Source organism: Schistocerca americana, chromosome 3 (genome assembly GCF_021461395.2).
Source record: "Schistocerca americana isolate TAMUIC-IGC-003095 chromosome 3, iqSchAmer2.1, whole genome shotgun sequence".
Classification (NCBI taxonomy): domain Eukaryota; kingdom Metazoa; phylum Arthropoda; class Insecta; order Orthoptera; family Acrididae; genus Schistocerca; species Schistocerca americana.
This window is the reverse complement of record NC_060121.1, coordinates 299,849,340-299,868,150: the sequence shown is the minus strand read 5'-3', so window position 1 is coordinate 299,868,150 and position 18,811 is coordinate 299,849,340. Positions and strand designations below refer to the sequence as shown.

Here is an 18,811-nt window from a genome sequence, read left to right as displayed (position 1 = left end):
TGGACATTATCTGGACGAAGTGTATTGCCATTTCCACTGCCAAACTTCGCTATCTCGTCGAGGTAGTTGCAGTGATTGCTCAGACTTTCCCAACACGATTGACAGCAGCTATGTTTTCCGGTATCCATACACAGTGAAGAATCGATTTAATTCATTATGTTTCAACAAATGACCCAGTGAATTCTATCAGTTTCCTCTGTCGAAGTTCTCAGATGTGCTCGCTACCTAGACTCCTGCCTGAACGTTGTGCTTCGGAACTGAATAGCCAGCTATGCTGTAAACCCGAAAAATATTACTTCAAAAATAGTTAACAATTTAAAAATTTTGCACCATTATATTTTTGTGGAACTTTAAAACTTGAAGTTTCCAAAATACCGTCGTAATTTTAATAGTAATGCCTCACTAACTATCAGAAAAATCAAGTCTTACGTGACTTCTTTGCATGCCTTTGAACATGCTCTACCTTCATGCTATGGTCGTTTCGGTCCTTAAGAGAAAAACATTATGGCAGCAACGAAAGTGTATCACAGTCCGAGACACCAGTTTCTGAAGTGTGTCCAGAAAAGGACGTCGCCTTTTTCTTCAGATATTCCATGTTAACTCCGTTGAACACGCGCCGACTTATGTAACAGATTACCTGTTCCGAAAGCCATCGATTTGTTTCTACGTGGCAAATTGGTAGGATCCTGTGAAAGAGAAAAAGCGATTATATTTCTATGATGATGTCACGAAGAACAGTAGAGATTTCTTGTAGGAAAGACTTAACCGTCCGAAGAGAATTCTTGAAGTGTAGCGCACCTGCTAAAGAAACATTCCCAAAATTGAACTGTATAGAGGGTGGTACCAATGCACGTCACACAAGTCCTTCAAAAGACTACGCACAGCTGATGAAACACCTGTTAAGTCGACACTGTGTGTGTTATATGCCGCTTGAGGGTGGTACAAGCTTTCGGCGGTACAGGAACAGAAGGATCATTTTTGTATATGTCTGCTCACATGTAGGAAACGGTGGAGTCACTAAGAGAACTGCTAATCTGGAAACAAGAAACACCGTAGTCCGAAAGACAAGTTGTATTTCATATTAAGGTTACGAAAACAGGCTGACTGCTATTTTATTAGCTTCTTGAGAGTATTAGTGTAGATGAAAACAAATCATCAGTATCTTTAAAATTTCAAAATATATTAAAGATTATATTCGCCTCGTAACTGAGAGGTCAACGCGTCAAACCGCCACATGGAGAACCCTAGTCCGTTTTCCAGAACTTCCAGGGTTTATTCTTTGATAGGAGCATTGGAACGGGGTGAACTCAGCGTCATGAGGCCAACCGAGGAGCTAATTGAATGAGAAATAGCGGTTACAAGTTCTGTAATGTTGGCAACGTCCAAGACAGCAGAATGCTGACGCCGTAATCCCCATACCGCATCCAAATGACGCCATATGGCAGAGTATGACTCGGCAGACGGTCGACAGGGGTGATACGTTGGGCTGAATCGCAGATTTACTCCATTTTACTTTTTGTATTCCAAGTGAAACAGATTAGTGCAGCGGCTGGGGTGAACATTTGGCAGCTAACCGACAAGGGGACCGCGCCTATTCGTCATCAAGGATTATGTCCACATTTATAGTATACTCAGGATTTCAGCAGAAATGAAAGTCACAAAACTGAAGGCTCCAGATGGCCAAGCGAGTAGAAAAAGATAGCATTTTGGGCGCTGGTCGAGCGACTTATGAGCCGTTTACATTAGCGTAGTTTTCAGGCACCGGTTGGTGCAGTGGAAAGAGTAATGATAATTAGATGGTCGTGGGATCGACTCCCTATGCGGGAACTTTATTCTTTTTTATTTTCAACTTTTGTATTACTTAACACTACAAATAAACTGTATCAATATATTGTCTTTGTTAATATTTTCATAAAAGGCGTGAAAAAGAAAGAGGCAAAGAGTAATGTGATATTGCAAATAAATGTCCAGGAAACTCCTGTAAAGGCATACACGAGAACTTCGTGTATAAAATTAAGTACTTTTTGTTATGTTACAGCTGATGATATACATTGTGCTCGTGTAATATTGATCATAAAAACAGAGGAAACAGTAATTTTATCGGCATCTTGCACATGCTATAAACGCCAAGTGCAAGTACACAGATGTTTTAAAGTTTCTGTAGAGAAATAAACTTGATTAATATTCGTAAAAGGTTGTTCTCTCTCATTGCACAGTTCGACAGCAAACTACGCATAACGCATCATTTCTCCAAATATTGGTGAGGATAGGTGGTGTACAATGGAATGTATTTTGATAGAGTCTTATCGGGGTGTGATTTATTCTCTGTATGAGATAAGAGCAGTTTTGTAGCTTTTTGATCAAATTCCTTATCGGACGATAAAAAAGACATGGCGGGGTTGCACTAGCGTTTGGGGAGAATACCTTTAACACTGCCCGATGCCAAACCTTCTTCATCTTGAAAAATATCCCCGCATAATAGTGGATTTGTTTGTCCTCCCTTCGAGTCAAGTAAGAGAAGAATTTTGTTCTCCTGCACGTCGCGCTGCATCACATCAGTCAAAACATTTTTGTACAAGGTTGTCCTTAGTTTCACGTGGTTTGATAAAGTAATGACGAAATTCCTATATTTTTTCATGTGATTATGGTTTTTTTTTATTATTAAGCTCGTGGCCCAAAGGAACAACTACTCTCTTGTAGGCATAGGGAGACTGTTGGCAATAATTTTCCAGGAAGGTTTATAAAGAAAACTGCGCTGTATACGAGTGGATTACTTTGCTCGTATGCTGTCGTTTCACGACAACTATTTTTGCCTCTCGATCGTCCAAGATTTTGTTGTAAGTCGATTGGTGCTGGCAACCAGGAAAGAGAACATACGAATGTAAATATTTAATTATACGTGACGTTAAAAAAAGTGGTTCAAATGGCTCTGTGCACTATGGGACTTAACCTCTGAGGTCATCAATCCCCTAGAAGTTAGAACTAATTAAACCTAACTAACCTAAGGACACCACACACATCCATGCCCGAGGCAGGATTCGAACCTGCGACCGTAGCGGTTGCGCGGTTCCAGACTGTAACACCTGGAACGGCTCGGCTACTCCGGCCGGCGTGACGTTAAAAAGAGTATTTTGATTGACACGGACGAATGAGAATTCTCGATTTATCTGTTTGCTCGGACACTTTAATTACAATCCCTTCTTGAAAATTTGTTTGCAGAGTCCTCGTGGACGCTATAAGCACTATCGTTTCTTGGGAATTTATTAGCAATCCCAAATTTTCCTGCGCCTTTCCTCTTCAAGCCAATTATGAAAATATTAATAAATACAGTATACTGAGCATTATTTCGGTTCATTTGCAGTGTTAGTAAAGTAAAAATTGAAAATAAAAAAGTTTCCGAATGGGGACTCGACTCAACGAACATCTGGTTACTGTTCTGTGCTCTATCCACACCAGCTACTAATACGTTAAGTGGCTCGCCACATCCGACCCGTACCAAAAACGTTACTTTTTATAAACGCCTGGCCACTTCTGTCACATTCACTTCCAGCCCTGCACATACACCATAACTTTGTCCGCCCCCGGTAGCTGAGTGATGCCGGCACGGTAGCTCAGCGCGTTCGGTCATCGCCCTCTGTAATAAAAAAACTGAGCAAAGGAATCAACGATCAACTTGAATGGATGTCTTGTGACGGATGTCCGCCCAGACCAAACGCAACGAAAAATGCCGAACAAAATGGAAAAAAAGGAAAAGGAAAAGTGGTCAGCGCGACAGACTGTCAATCCTAAGGGCCCGGGTTCGATTCCCAGGTTGGGTCGGAGATTTTCTCCGCTCAGGGGCTGGGTGTTGTGTTGTCCTAATCGTCATCATTTCATCCCCATCGACGCGCAAGTCGCCGAAGGGGCATCAAATCGAAAGCCTTGCACCTGGCGAACATTTACCATAAATCTGCAAGAAATCGGTGATGACAAGATAAAAATAATCTTAGTAGCTTAGTGTTGAAAATATTTATGAGACTCAATATCTCAGTGTAAAACGCAAAGAAGACGTAGTAACTTGATGAAGAAAATGCTTCCAGTGTTGATCTTTGTGTGGTTGCCTGTCGACTTCTAAAAAAATGGTTCAAATGGCTCTGAGCACTATAGGACTTAACATCTGAGGCCATCAGTCCCCTAGAACTTAGAACTACTTAAACCTAACTAACCTAAGGACATCACACACATCCATGCCCGAGGCAGGATTCGAACCTGCGATCGTAGCGGTCGCGCGGTTCCAGACTGAAGCGCCTAGAACCGCTCGGCCACACCGGCCGGCTGTCGACTTCTCCCTTCCCCTCTGCCTATGCTTCACTGCATCATTATGGAGCACTGTACAAGGCGCGAGAGAGAAATTTTGAAGAAATCTGCCATTTCGTATTTTATAAGAACATAAAAATATTCAACATACGGAAAATACTAATGTCATGTAACTGTATCACAAAGTATAATAACGAAGAGGTTTTTCTAACAGCTGGAATATTTGAATACTGAAGAAAGTTTGTAATTAGTATCTTTATAATTTTAATTTCGTTAAAACTGGATCTAAAAAAAAAAGAAACAGTATCATTTCAGTGCTACGGAAGTGGTGCAAATGAAATAAACGTAAAAAACGTTAGGAAATAAAAGAGCAGTAAGGAGAAATGAATGCGGAGCGTAAGTTATAACCAGCTAGAAAGGAAAAAAGAACATGAAGCAAGAGAAAAGAACAGTACTGTGATTATATTGTCAGCTATGACAACGGCGACAGTAATTCACCTAGAGCCCTAGACTGATAACTCATAATGACGCTCGCCGTATCAGGCATATTTGCTACCTTTTGCGACACACTTACGTCAAAACTCTTTCGATTTTCTACGTCTTTCGCCAACGAAGTATAGCCGGTCGTGCGCAACCCGTGGTTACAACAATAATATGGACTGAATAGACACGGATCATTGAATACGCAATGCGCGCTCGCTAAGGCTTACCGGATTTTCTGCAGTTTAAAGGGAACTGTCTTTATAATTAAAAAAAAAAAGATGAAATGTGAACAGATATGAAGATCTCAGAACATATATTTTATTTTGTAATGATTGCTGAAACAACACAGCTATGTTTATCGTTATTACGAGGACTTTTTTATCACTTTGCGGATCACTGCACGTATTGTTAATGGGAGTTACTTTATGGCTTACGTTTCGATTTTATCGTCGTGAATATTGTGCGACTCGTCCCCCCATCCTCTATCTCATCATGGACAGTGCAGAATATGCTTTTAAATCGCTCATTTGTCGAAACACATGACGCGTGGGATTAATATAAGTGTAATTTTTAAATTGCTGTGAAACATCAGGTGTAACATGTTCAGACATTGCGTGATGGCGTAACAGGAATGTCGATCGGCATCGTAATTGCCTGGTAACTGTAGTTTGCATTTCTCGGCCATGCTGGTAGTTAATTTTCGTATGAACACTGTCGCGACGCGTGGGTAGTGGTGGGGAGGCAGCCATCGCGTGTCGCGCATGCGCTCTGCACCGGCCAGTGCCTGCAGCGCCGCCGCCGGTCTTCGCTGAACTGACCGTCAGTGCCAAGATGGTGGCTAGTCCGGTGGGGTGTGGTGTTTCCTTGGTAGACGATTCTGCCTAAAGAAATTAAATATATTATTAATTTTGTATCTTAGTAACGCATTAGGTTTTATAAGTGTTTTTCAATCAGTGGTGGCCTTTAATTGGTGAAATGAAAGTGTGCTAAAGATATTTTTTTGGAGTGCTGGAATGGTGAATTGATTTTTTCCCCCGAAGTTGAAGTGACGGAGGCACACCCCTAAAGTTGTCAACTAGGACAGTAGCCGTTTAACCATGGCAGTCCGGATGGAAAACTCAGCGCCGAGGAAATTAAATTACAAAATGATGGTATGTCTTGTCTTGTTCTTACTTCATTTGTTGTATCTCATCATGATAGTAGAAAAGTGCTCTTTTTGAACTTACGGCTTAGGCACGTGACCACACCCATGGAAGTGACGCTGTTTGTCGTACACGAAGATCGCGCATTTGAACTTCTGACAAACGTTGCAGTAATCTGCAGTGGCCAGAAGGTGTTTTATTATGACGGTTTCAAAAACTATGAACACAGCGTATTGATTTTTCGTGAGTGGTGGAAGCGGGCAAGCCGCTTACTACTGTACTGTGCGCCAGCTGCCACGCGCTACTCACTTGTTACCTGCGGTTACGGAAGCCGTAAGCGGTAGGTCATATGCCGGTGTCCTCGTGGTCCCAGCTTTGGGGGCGGTAGTTCGATGTTTGTGATCTGTTCGATCAAACATACATGTTTGTGGGTGCTGTAGCTACTGGATCTATGTTAGTGTACAAGGACCGACCGCAGTGGTATTGCAGTGGCTCAATTCAGCCGTAACCACTTAAACGACCTCTGTCAACTGGACTCGCAATCCTTCATTGAAAATTGTATTGCCATTCATTACGTAAACGATAGCCCAAGACATAGGTACCACATTTTTGTACATAGACGGGGAGTTTATTTCCTGGTTGAGAAGTTTGTTGTGTATGTAATTACGCATAGGGTGAGACTGTCGCTAAAAATGTAAGTGGTATGTGTTCCATGTAGTACGGCATATAACAGTAAAAAGCTACTTGTGACATATAAAGTTTTGCAACTAAAAGATGTCACTTAATAACCTGCAATACATAATTTTCAGTTTTATCGGTAGAGATTTTAACATTCGTAGATCATTTGTGCAACTATCTGCTGAAGTAGTCCAGTAGAAATTATTTTACGTTTAGCCTGATTAGCCCATGTTTGTTTGATATGCTAGAAATAATGGTTAGCGCCGTTACCTTGGTGGCATTAAGGGAATGCGGAAAAAGTTACCACGTACTACAAACATGGCATTGGTGTGTGGTAAAGAAGCCTGTGGAAATCAGTTCAGCTGATTTATAGATAGTACGTTATCTTCAGTGCACACGTCAATGCTGCCGCAGAGTCAACTCGTTTGACTGGGCCACATTTGCTCGTAGTGAAGATGATGTACTGTTACAAAAAGTTGAAGCCAGAGAGATTTATAGCATCAAGTTGCTCTTTTCTTTTAAGATTCTAGTAGTTTTCAATCTTCTGCGTGTGACTGCATGTATTAACTAGTAGATCTCTCAGAAGCGGCGATATTGCTACGGTCAGTTTGAATATATACGTAGAGCTGAGAACTCTAGGGAAATTCGTTCTTAAAAGTTTGTGAGAACAATATCGCTGTAACTACGAAGGCGAAATTGCCTCTCCGTACATGGCCACACATCAAGATTGTCTCGGTCCATTGGCTGCGCCGCCGTGATTGCCTCGAAGCCGGTTGGAAAATCATCCTTACTGGCGCCCGAATAGCCCAGAATGCATGCTGCGACCTTGCTAGGTATGCTATCGAGGTCAACCAGTTACAGTAGCTGTTTGCTCTAGCGGCACCAACCTGGCAGCTATCTTGTGTGACCTATTTTCGAGTCCTGTTCGAACTTGTAAGAAAAGTAACCTGACTGAAGAGTTTGGGGATCCATCCGGAAACGTCTGCCTTCGTATGCATTTAACAGATACGCGCAGTTTCGTCGGTTTGTATTCAAATTGTGGCCGAAAATAACGCGCGGTAAATACAACCTTCATGTAAGACCCCTAACTGCTGAATGTTCGGTGTCCAGCGTGAGTCGTTCACCGATTAGTTGACATTAGATGAGGGGGGAAAGAGGGGGGGGAGGGGTGTTAGTCATGCCTTGAAGTAATCATTGAGCTATTGCGCGCCTACGTCCATCTGAAAAGTACGCCCTCAGAGACTGCACTTGGGGATGAAAGGCAATTAGCTTGAATGTAAATAGCGTTCACTTCTGATCTAAGGGTACCACTAACTACTTTCTGGGAAAACTGTAAGACGTAAGGAATACAGTTGTCGAATATTATACTGTGTGCTGCCGCAACACTTGTTCCTAAGATTTTCTGTCCTTATTTTTATATTTTTATCTTAACTAGGAGCAGAGAGTAATTGAGACAGTCGATAAGCCTTGGTGGTTTAACATTAAAGCAGCTGCACAGACAAGAACCATCTACTTGATAATACGTGATGATTGTGTGTGTATCCGTGGGACAAACAGATAACGGCTGGCACGGACGTTGGCCTTATGCGGCTGATGCACCGTATTCGTTAGCTCCATGGAGAAAGGGATGTTTACGCAGATTGCTTATAACTACTTGCTTCTTTTTTTTTTTTTTTTTTTTTTTTCAGTAAACGTTGCGTGCTCACCGTACCGGAATTGGGGAGAGAGAACAGTGAAAGACAGCTTGCCTACTAGACAAGACCATTTTATTCGCACAGTGGCGACAAATTGACACAGCTGAGATTTTGTCAGAATATTCAGGGCTTTTCGTTACACGGAATCCCAAGTTAATCCATATTCTGGTAGTGGCAGTGTTGAGGGGTAATTGTTTGAACTGATAGTTATTTCATCGTTAATTTGAAGGGAAGCAAACAGAAATGACTGTCTGCCGAGCTGGTTGATCAGCAATAACTGATCGTTCCGTAAATCTATCTTATTATCTTCAAAAGTTAAATGAGAGTAAGAAAAAACTGACGTACTTCCTTTTTATCTACATATTTCTATATTTCAGTGCCCTGCAACGGCAATTAATTATTGGAATTTTTTGATGTGCACAAAGTTCAATAGCAAACTTGTCTCGTATACCCGCTTATAACACGGAAACGCAACTACTAGCAGTAATGATATACCTTTCTCGGAGTGAATTTTCCGTTCTACGCTACGGAAACAAAAGATTGTAATAAAGCTGCTATAAAGATTTTTAACATTGTGCGGTGATGCTTGATGTAAACTACTGTTAAAAATGGTAAAGATGGTCGTAAGCGTTGGACAGTTGCAGAACTTGGCATTTTATAGTATCTGAATTCGGAGACCTTTTGAACTAGGCAGCGAAGGCTAAGAACAGGATACGGACATGGTGGTTAGAGAGCAGAGAGAGAGAGAGAGAGAGAGAGAGAGAGAGAGAGAGAGAGAGAGACAGTTGGTGCAGAACACACAGTATGGCATATACTTCACTTTCAGGAAGTAGCTGACTGTAAGCAGTGTTATCAGAGGGTCTTGTGGGTTGCCATATTGAGCTAATTATTTGAGACCTATGAAACAGAATCAAGCGGAATGTATTTGCCCTCTCGCACGTAATTCCTATGCCTAATTTGAGCTTATCGTCGGTGCGCCGACTTAGGGCCGTGATCAACCGGACACGTATAAACTACGACGGCATCTATTTAGAAACGTATTTCGGAGTTGAAATTGTTACAAAGCCTTGCTAATATCTGTGAAACCCATGAACGGTTTTTACTGACTCTTTTCTTCGCTATTCCTCCCAAGAGGTCTAATTGTTCAGTTTCTAATCCAAAACTCCAACTACAAAAGTACTACGCAAGACGTATAGCTGCAGAGAAGTCAGTTTTACAGTTGTATTCCACTCGGTTTACAACTGCACTTTAGTTTAAACTTTGGTCGTAACTCGGCAGATACAGATTCTCTTCCCATCTCAAGATTGTAGCCTCATTGTGACAGCAAGCCTCCTTCAGTGCAAAACTGAGCTTGTATGAACAGTCCGTAACAGGTGGTGGTCCACTAGGTATGATTTAAATTATCGGGTTTCGTACGAAAAAGAGTAACTTCAGAATAAGGTGTAAGAGGTATTTTCGAAGATGGTAGCAGGTAAACCGACCGCCGGCTTTGCTTGCTGTGTTTTAGTAGTTGCAGCGTTGGGGAGTAATTAGTGGCTGACAGATGCTGAACTTCAAGCCGCCGTGTTGCCAGCTCGCTGGTGCGTAATGTCTGGTTTGTGCGGCACAGTAAATCTGCGTTATCTGTGAAAAGATAAACAACATTAACTGTGGGCTACCACTCCTGGCTGTGCGGACGTGGGAGTTGCTTGAAGCTCTTGCTCTTCCTTCGCTGTCATCGTAATCGTCCACCGTCAGATACTTGCTTGCAGTGTTTCAGATGGCGGTGATGCAATAAGCAATCTTGAGCTCTGTGTGCGCTCAAGTGTGTGTGTCGACAGCGTCGTAGCTGTTTATTCCGACTTCCACGTTCTGTGTACCAGCCAGGTCTTATCAGGCGCTGTTGCGCTCGGCCAATTATGGCCGCGACCAGGCCTGCTAGCTGTATAAAGGAACTATAATATTTCCCGGATAAATGAAAGAATGTGCGAACACCCGATTACAGTGAAATAAAATGAAATAAAAGTAGGACCTCGTTCTCCATTAGTAGTTTGATCTACGCCAGATAACTTCTTAGCGCAAGCCTTTTGAGTATCCACCCTTTCGCTCGCAGACGTGTAAGTGAACCGTACCGTCTAATCAGTGAGAGAATGTGAAGCATCCATCTGGGAAATTGCTGCTCGCGTGGGACAAAGTGTTTCGGCAGTGCAACGGTGAGTGCAGAATGGTTCACGGAAGGCCTCAGAACACGACGAGATGGGTCAGGTCGCACCACCGGGACCACCCCCATGAGAAGATCGAACCTCATCCGAATGATATTGCAGGAGATATCTGCGCTTTGGAACCAGGTGAATGCAGCATGTGTAGCTACACAGCCGGCCGGTGTGGCCGAGCGGTTCTACGCGCTACAGTATGGAACCGCGCGACCGCTACGGTCGCAGGTTCGAATCCTGCCTCGGGCATGGATGTGTGTGATGTCCTTAGGTTAGTTAGGTTTAAGTAGTTCTTAGGGGACTGATGACCTCAGATGTTGAGTCCCATAGTGCTCAGAGCCATTTGAACAGTGAAACATTACATCTTGCTTAGGACTATACGGTGAGAGTAACTTGCATACATGTAATGCGAATTAGCACTTTAAGCCTGATGTCGTTTAAAGCCGTCTTCACAGATCCAACCGAAAGTAGGTTATTCAAAAGTCTTACTTCCACTGCTTTCGTTTGCTGGTCTAGTTTGTCTGAAGACCCGTCTTTCAGATGCAGCACATCTTGATACTTCAAAGAAGTTAATAAATTGGTCGTGCCACCTTCAATGAAAAGAGTAAAAAAGCCCTTCTTCGTTTTGTGTGTCTGTAGTTTACGGTTGCTATGACAATAGGCGTTGGATTACATACGATACCAGCAAAAATATACTCTGTGTGGTTTTACTTCCGAGTGTAAAATGCAGACGTATTTTAATTTAAAGCGATGTGACTGGAAATGCCACAAATGCACGTGTACTCAAATGGTTCATCGAACTGAGCTTAAAGCGATAGTTCGCGTTGCCGGTCTTGGAGCTACACCATCTCGTTTATGCAGTGGACAATTTATATGCAATTCCGCAGGGCTAGAACAGGAAATTATTTGAATAGGAAATGCGTCCTGCTATTATCGATAGTGAAATTGCTTTGTGTGTGCTCTGCTGCGGTGTACTGGACAAAGTTCAGTTCAGCAGCCGTGTTAACACACCACAACAAAGAAATTACGAGGCTGTTAATCGCGGAATTTCTCTTTCGTAGTACGTCCTATCACGATACCGTTAAATTTAATGTTGTGTAAAAGAATACCATCACCAAAGCGATGGCTGGAACTCATTCGGCGAATTGTACTTCCATATATCACCCAGCACTATGTCATGTTTAATACGTATTTCAGCAATGAAGAAATCCGGACATACATTAAAGTTCCTCTTATTACGACGTTCGAGTAAATTTTGTGTAGAATGGTCTGCCACGAATTCTCTCCTATGTCAGCCTTTTCATGTCAAAGTACCTCTTGCAGCCTACACCCTCAGTTACTTGCTGGATATATTCCAATCCCTGTCTTACTCTACAGCTTTTACCCTCTACAGCTCCCTCTTGTACCATTGAAGTTATTCCCTGGCCTCTTAACGGATGTACTATCATTCTGCCCCTTCTTTTCAGTGTTTTCCATATAAGACAGGTTACCAGTCGAAATTATCTAACGAAATAGCAGCATGTAAAGGCGACGACGATGGAAATGCTGTATCGAGCGAAGCATTAAATCAGCGGAAATCCATATCTTGCGTTGACTGGAAACAAAAGAAAATTAACTGTCTGTGTGTTAAAAACAGATTTTGATATCAGTGTGACTCGTGCCAGGCTGCATGGATTCACGTGAAACACAACTCTTACTTTGCTTACACGAGATACTGAAAGCCACGGATAAAAGTCGCCAGATGCAGTCCTCGATTTCTGAAAACCATTTGATTCCGTTAAACAATACGCTCATTATCAAAAGTATGATCGTATGGGGCATAAAGCGAAATTTGTAACTCGGTTAAAGATTTTTTGGTAGGAAGGACTCAACTAGTTAACTTCGATGCAGTCATCAACAGCTGTACGAATAACTTCGGGTTTGCCGGAGGGAATTGTTTGATGCTTACTGTTCCATGTTGTTTATTAATGGCCTTGCGGACAATATTAATAGTAGCCTCAGACTTCTAACAGACGATGCAGTTACGTGTAATAAAGTACTGTCTTAAAGAAGTTACGCGAATATTTGCTCATATCTTAACAATATTTCCAAGCATTGCAAAGATGGACAACTTACTTTAAATGTCCAGAAATGTAAAATAGTGCAGTCACTTAGTATCCTGTGACTATCAGTTCGAATCGGTCAACTTATACAAATACTTGCGTGTAACACTTTGTAGGGATATGAAACGAAACCATCACATAGGCTCAGTCGTAGTTAAAACAGGTGGAAAACTGCGGTTCATTTCTAGAATGATAGTGGAATAAAACGAATCTACGAGGGAGACTACACACAAAACATTCGTGGAACCCATCCTAGAATATAGCTTAAGTGTGTGGGACCAGTTCCAAGCACAACTTAGGGGGGATGTTGAACGTATGCAGAGAAGTGCAGCACGGGTGATCAGAGGTTTGGTCGGCCAATGATAGAGAGCCACGAACATGCTGAGAGAACTGAGCTGACAAATGCTTGAATTAGACGCATACTATCCCGAGGACACATACTTTGAAAATTTCAAGAACCAAGTTTAAGTGATGAACCGAGGAATAATTTATTACAAACCCTTATGTATCGCTTCCAAAGCGATCACAAAGATTTGACTAATTACAGCACGCACAGAGATATTTAAGCAATCATTCTTTCCGCAATCTATACGTGAAAGGAATGAAAGAAAGCTCTAGTAACTGCTGCTGTGGGACGTACCCTCTTCTATATACTGTAGTGGTTCACAGAGTATAGACATAGGCGTAACTGCGAATTAATGTATCTCTTGAAGCTTTTTGGCACAGAGGAAAAATACATTTATTATTGCAGTAAAAAACTATAATTGTTGCTTGTATAAGGTTCGAGACATGTAGATTAAACTGAATGATGGCATAAACGAACTTAAGGAATCTAGCAGAAAAAGAATGCTTTAGTGGGCGTCCGCTAATTTTCGAATATGGCTGTGACAGTAGTAGTGTGTATTACGTTGTCAGATTTTTCCCCTCGCCCTGTAGCGTGTCGCGATGGGCGGGGCGGCACCGCCAGATGTACTGGGGAAGCGACAGGCCGAAAGCACGCGCCGCTGGCTGAGCAGTGGCAGTGGTGGGTGTGGCGTGACGTCAGGGCGCGGCCGCTGCCGCCGGAAGAGCAAAAAGCTGCGGGGGGGGACCTGTGGCTCGCGCGCTGTCCTGGCACCGCTCCAGGATCCACACTCCACAGCGCGCTGTCTGCTGCCGCTGCCCGACGGTCGCGAATCGCAGATACCTGCAGTTTCTACCCTCTCGCAATGATCCTGTCCTCTTGCCCAGTCGTAGACCCCACACTCCTGCCCTTAATATAGCCCTTAGGCACTTTGACATGGGTGGTCATCAGTACTCGAACAAATCAGTCCAGCTACCCACGCTAGTACTGTGTATTACTACTACTTTACCCCCATCCCCAAGCGTATTAGGTCTACAGCCTTGCTTCCGCCGTTCTGCAATAGACGTCAGAGGCGACAAGTGGTAGCGCTGGTGGTCGTGTCATACAGTAAGCTTAGACTTTTATGAACTTAACTCCATCAAGATATTACTCTATTTTTTACTGCATTATGAAGTTATTCTCGTTTGAATTTGTCAAACTTAAGAGTCCAGTTTCGTCATTTGCGGGAAGTTTTAATTTTCTACTTTAACATGAAGAAATCTGCGGCTGAGGCTCATAAAATGCTGGATAAGAACTATGTTGTGGCACCTGTTAGTGGAAGATCTAGCAGAGAATGGTTTAACGCTTCAAAAACGATGATTTTGACGTCGAAGACAGGCATGGCGGTGGAAGAAAGGTTTTCGAAGCCACTGAAATCGATGGAAACAATCCCAAGAGATCGTTATCGGACTCAATTAATGCGTCTGAGCCGACCACTGAAAGACAAATGGCCACAATACAGCGATGGACATGAAAATGTGATTCTGCGGCATGACGAGGCTTGTTCGCTCCCCCCCCCCCCCCCCCTCCTCCTCCTTTACGTAAAATCCGTCGAAATATAATTGGAAACGTTCAAAAGGGAAGCCCTACCCCACCAGCCGTATTCTCGAGACATTGCTCCCTCCGACTACCACCTTTTCTGATCAGCGGCTCACGACCTGGCGGGCCACCCCCTCTGGTCGCATTAACAATTGCAAACTGGGATCGATTCCTCGAAAGATGCCATCCGCAGCTCGCGGTCGCGTTCTCGCTTCCCGAGCACGGGGTCCCGGGTTCGATTCCCGGCTGGGTCAGGGATTTTCACCTGCCTCGAGATGATTGGGTTTTTGTGTGGTCATCACCATTTCATCATCATTCATGAAAGTGGCAAAATGGACTGAGCAAAGGTTGGGAATTTGTGCGGGCGCTGATAACCGCGCAGTTGGGGCCTCACAAACCAATCATCATCATCATCATCAAAAGTTCATCCGCCGCGGGTCTAGTACGCTGTCAGAAAAATGGGAGAAAGTAGTGGCCAGCGGTGGCCAGTACTTTGAATCGTGTCTTTTTTGAAAGTTTTTCACAATACAGCCACGAACTTAGTGGAAAATGGCGTAATTAAATTTGTAGACCTAATACTACCATTAACAATTGGATGTCTCCGTTCCTATCCTGTTTTACTCAGGTTGTGCAATAATTTTTTTTCCCTCATTGCGTTTCATTTTCACCTCATTAGCTACTTTATCTACCCATCTGATCACCAATATTCTTCGGTAGCCATAAATTTCGAAACATCTCTCTTAATCTGAGCTATTTATCACCCTCATTTCACTTCCATTGCAAGACTGCACTCCACCTTCAAACAAGATTCTGTAACTCTTAAATTAATGTTAGGTGCTACCAAGTGTATCTTTTTTTTCCATAACCACTTTTCTTGCTACTGCGTCTGCATTTTGTATCCTCTTCACTTCGGCTGTCGTCAGTTATTTTGCTGTCCAGATAACAAAACTGTTACTGTTAGCGTTTCATTTCCTAATCTGATGTAATCAGCATCACGTGATTTAATTCGACTACATTCCAGTAGCTAAGAGGAACCCCTAGTTATTATTATAGGCTACTGATCATTTTACTTCTGTTGGTGTTGGATATGGACACTAAGGATGTAAAATTTTTAGAGGCACAGCAAGTTACCAGGGTGCCGATTAGTTTGGCGGTTTTTGAAAAAAAATATAGAGAAAACAAAATCTGAAGTACTCTGTTATAATTAATACGAATATTATTCTGTACAATACAGAGTTCTGGTTGGGAAGACATAGATTACGAGAACATCGGCGAGTGATTCACAGATTCAGCAACTTAGCGAGACGGCTATAGTGTACGAAGTGTATTCGATAGAGAAGGCGATCGAAGTACTCGTTATCATGCACACCGAACCACTGAAATGTGTTGATCTTTTGAATTGCGTTGATCTACGTACAGGACAAAATTCGTGTGACTATGCTGATGTTTCATCTATATCGAAGTGGAGACACGTGGTCAAGAAAAAGTGGATGAAAAACAAACAGGAAAAGTAAAGTATATTTCATATAATTCGTATTTTGTGCTTTCGGGTTTTTCTCTACTCCAAAGAGCAGTATTTCTGACATACATCCCAGACAAAAAATAATTTCCAGAATGAGATTTTCACTCTGCAGCGGAGTGTGCGCAGAAATGAAACTTCCTGGCAGATTAAAACTGTGTGCCGGACCGAGACTCGAACTCGGGACCTTTGCCTTTCGCGGGCAAGTGCTCTACCATCTGAGCTACCCAAGCACGACTGTGAGGACGGGGCGTGAGTCGTGCTTGGGTAGCTCAGATGGTAGAGTCTCGGTCCGGCACACAGTTTTAATCTGCCAGGAAGTTTCAAAAAATAATTCGTGTGTTCGGTGGTCATAGTTGCATAAGATACTCAAAAGTTTTGCAGCTACTAGCAAGAGTATGACTACTGTGGTGGTATATTAATATGCGTTCTGGAAAATAAGAATTCCTATCTCAGAAGTGAATTCCTATCTCAGAAGTCAATTATTTCAAGATGTACACCGGTTTTTCTGGCAACTGCTCAAGAAAAAAGGCGTGCACTCCACCCATGACTCGCGTAGTTTTTCGACTGCAGACTTCTTTCTCAATACTTTATTGACCACAGAAAATAGCTACATGCCACCTACCTCTGTAGCGAGGATAAAAGTGCCTGTCTTTTTGTGTGTGTGTGGTATTAAATTCAAGGGAAGCAGAAAATGAAAGAATAAGAAATACTAAACAAATAAGAAACAACGTTACCGTGAAATGAAGACACCAATAACCAAAATAAAGGGAGTCCGTTTGAAAGTGCATGTTTGAAACCGAAATATGCTGGTGGAAGATTCTCAATACTGTGTTTCTTCGTGTGGTGTGCTGTCCAACTGTTTCAACTGGTCCCACACATGCCCAGTTGGGTTTATGTCAGCAGATACGGATTGTCATTCATGCCTTCTGGAGCAGAGGATTCACGAGCCGGACACGGTGTCGTCATGCATTATCATCTTGGAAGACGGACCCATCGTCGAAATGTTTACTGATAAATCGAATTCCCGGTAATTTGTCGCAATAACTTCTCGTCTGAGAACAGACATCGTGCAAATCATACACCCATAAGGGCGCTGATGACCACGCTGTTGAGTACCTTTTAAATCCATCGTATCGAAATGTTGACTGTAGGGCTGAGCGATTCGTTGGCGTATCCTGTACGTGCGTGCGATAATATGTAGGTAGCAGTCATTAGTTGCCGTTGCTGAATGCAGACGACTCCTGTGAGGAATGTCTTCATTGTTGTGGGTGTCGTGCCGTGCGTCCATACCGCGCGGTTGCTGCTCGCAAGACGCGGTCTCCGCCCTCTCGAGCACCGTTTGCCAACGCCCCAGCGGCAGCAGCGCGGCATACTTCAAAGTGCTCACAGTGGGGGCGCCGCAAGAGATGCAGCAGTCATACCGCTGGAGCCGACGGAGCCAATCAGGAAGCAGCCCCACGTGATGAAGTCGCGGCCCGGAAGGGGAGTCGTCTGGTGGGCCTCCTGGAGTACTGAGCAAGTCTCTTCTCAGTCACGACGCTGTTATTGTGAACTTTGGCTACGGACCTGGACACGAGTGATTACACTGAGTTATGTTTCACGTTGTTTTCAGAATAAATCTTCTAAGTTGTAATTAATTCCAACTTTCCATATGGTAGTTTGCACCTGGGACACAACAGTGTGTCTCAAGATAAGCGTTGAATGTTCAAATTTAATCGCCAGGCAACTTCCCGTGCTGACAACTCTTCTTTCTATAAAATGACAATGGCTGCTTGGTAGAGCTTGAGTAACCCTTAGAGCCATGTATTAGACTGAAGTCTACGCAAACCAAACTATCCCGTTGACGATTACAGCCAAAAAACAGCGCTAATAACGCAGCCATTTTCTGTGACCAAAAGAGTACGATAACAAGGCTTCCGATCAAAGAAACACAAACTATGCAAGTCACGAGGACGCTGCAAGACATTTTTCGAACAGTAGACAGAACCGAAAACTGGCGTGTCCTTGGAGTCGAGAACTTGTTTTCACAGGAATTTTTTAATGTGGCGTAAAAGTACTGTAATGATCTTGCCCTCCAGTACCTCAGATTGTAGTCATTTACATAGCATCCCGAACGTGACACAATTATAGTCACTAAGCAGGGAACAACGCATAGTTAAAAAAAAAAAAATGATGCGAACGCTTTGCAGAGCCTGTATCGGCACAGGCCAGCAACGTTACCGGGGTTTCTTTGAATATACCATAGTCTCTTAAAAGGCACTACGTTGCGAAGACTTCACGCCACGTCGAAGCACAGTGGTCTGGACGATCGCAAAATGCAGGAAATCTTCAGTATACGTCGTCGCCGTGGTGTGATACTCGTATCTGAGTTTCCATTTTTCTCCTTTATATCCTTTATTGCATCGCAGTTCTAGTGTGGGAGATGCCTTTTATGGCTGCACAGGCCATACCTGGTATTCAACCTGCAACCACGTAAATTACACTTAACAGAGGGCGGAGGGAGTGGCTGGGCCTGACCAACTTCTCATATCTGACGTTTCTCATTCCTCCAGTTTTCGGCGTTCTTGCTCAAAATGTAACACAGCGGCTGAGGTAGTTGTGCGCCAGCGAATACGATCTTCTGATGTGGCTCACAAATTGCTCAGGTCAATATTTAAAGTCTTCAGGGAACTGATCCTTTTACAGCACTAAAGGAGCACCATGGTGGCATCTACCTGTGCTCACTTCACTATACGAAGTTTGTCGACAAGTGTGTGATTCCTCATCCTCAGGAGATGCCCG

General features: G+C 43.2%; 1 protein-coding gene across 2 annotated transcripts in view; it reads left to right on the top strand.

The window, feature by feature from the left end:
* The first annotated feature begins 5,612 nt into the window (after positions 1 to 5,612).
* LOC124607020 (protein alan shepard) overlaps positions 5,613 to 18,811 on the top strand; it is a 417,851-nt gene continuing 404,652 nt past the window's right edge. For both annotated transcript variants that reach the window (XM_047139180.1, XM_047139179.1), the window contains exon 1: positions 5,613 to 5,930. In XM_047139180.1, the coding sequence (XP_046995136.1) occupies positions 5,877 to 5,930 (54 nt within the window). In that variant the 5' untranslated portion in view covers positions 5,613 to 5,876. The remainder of the gene's footprint in view (positions 5,931 to 18,811) is intronic.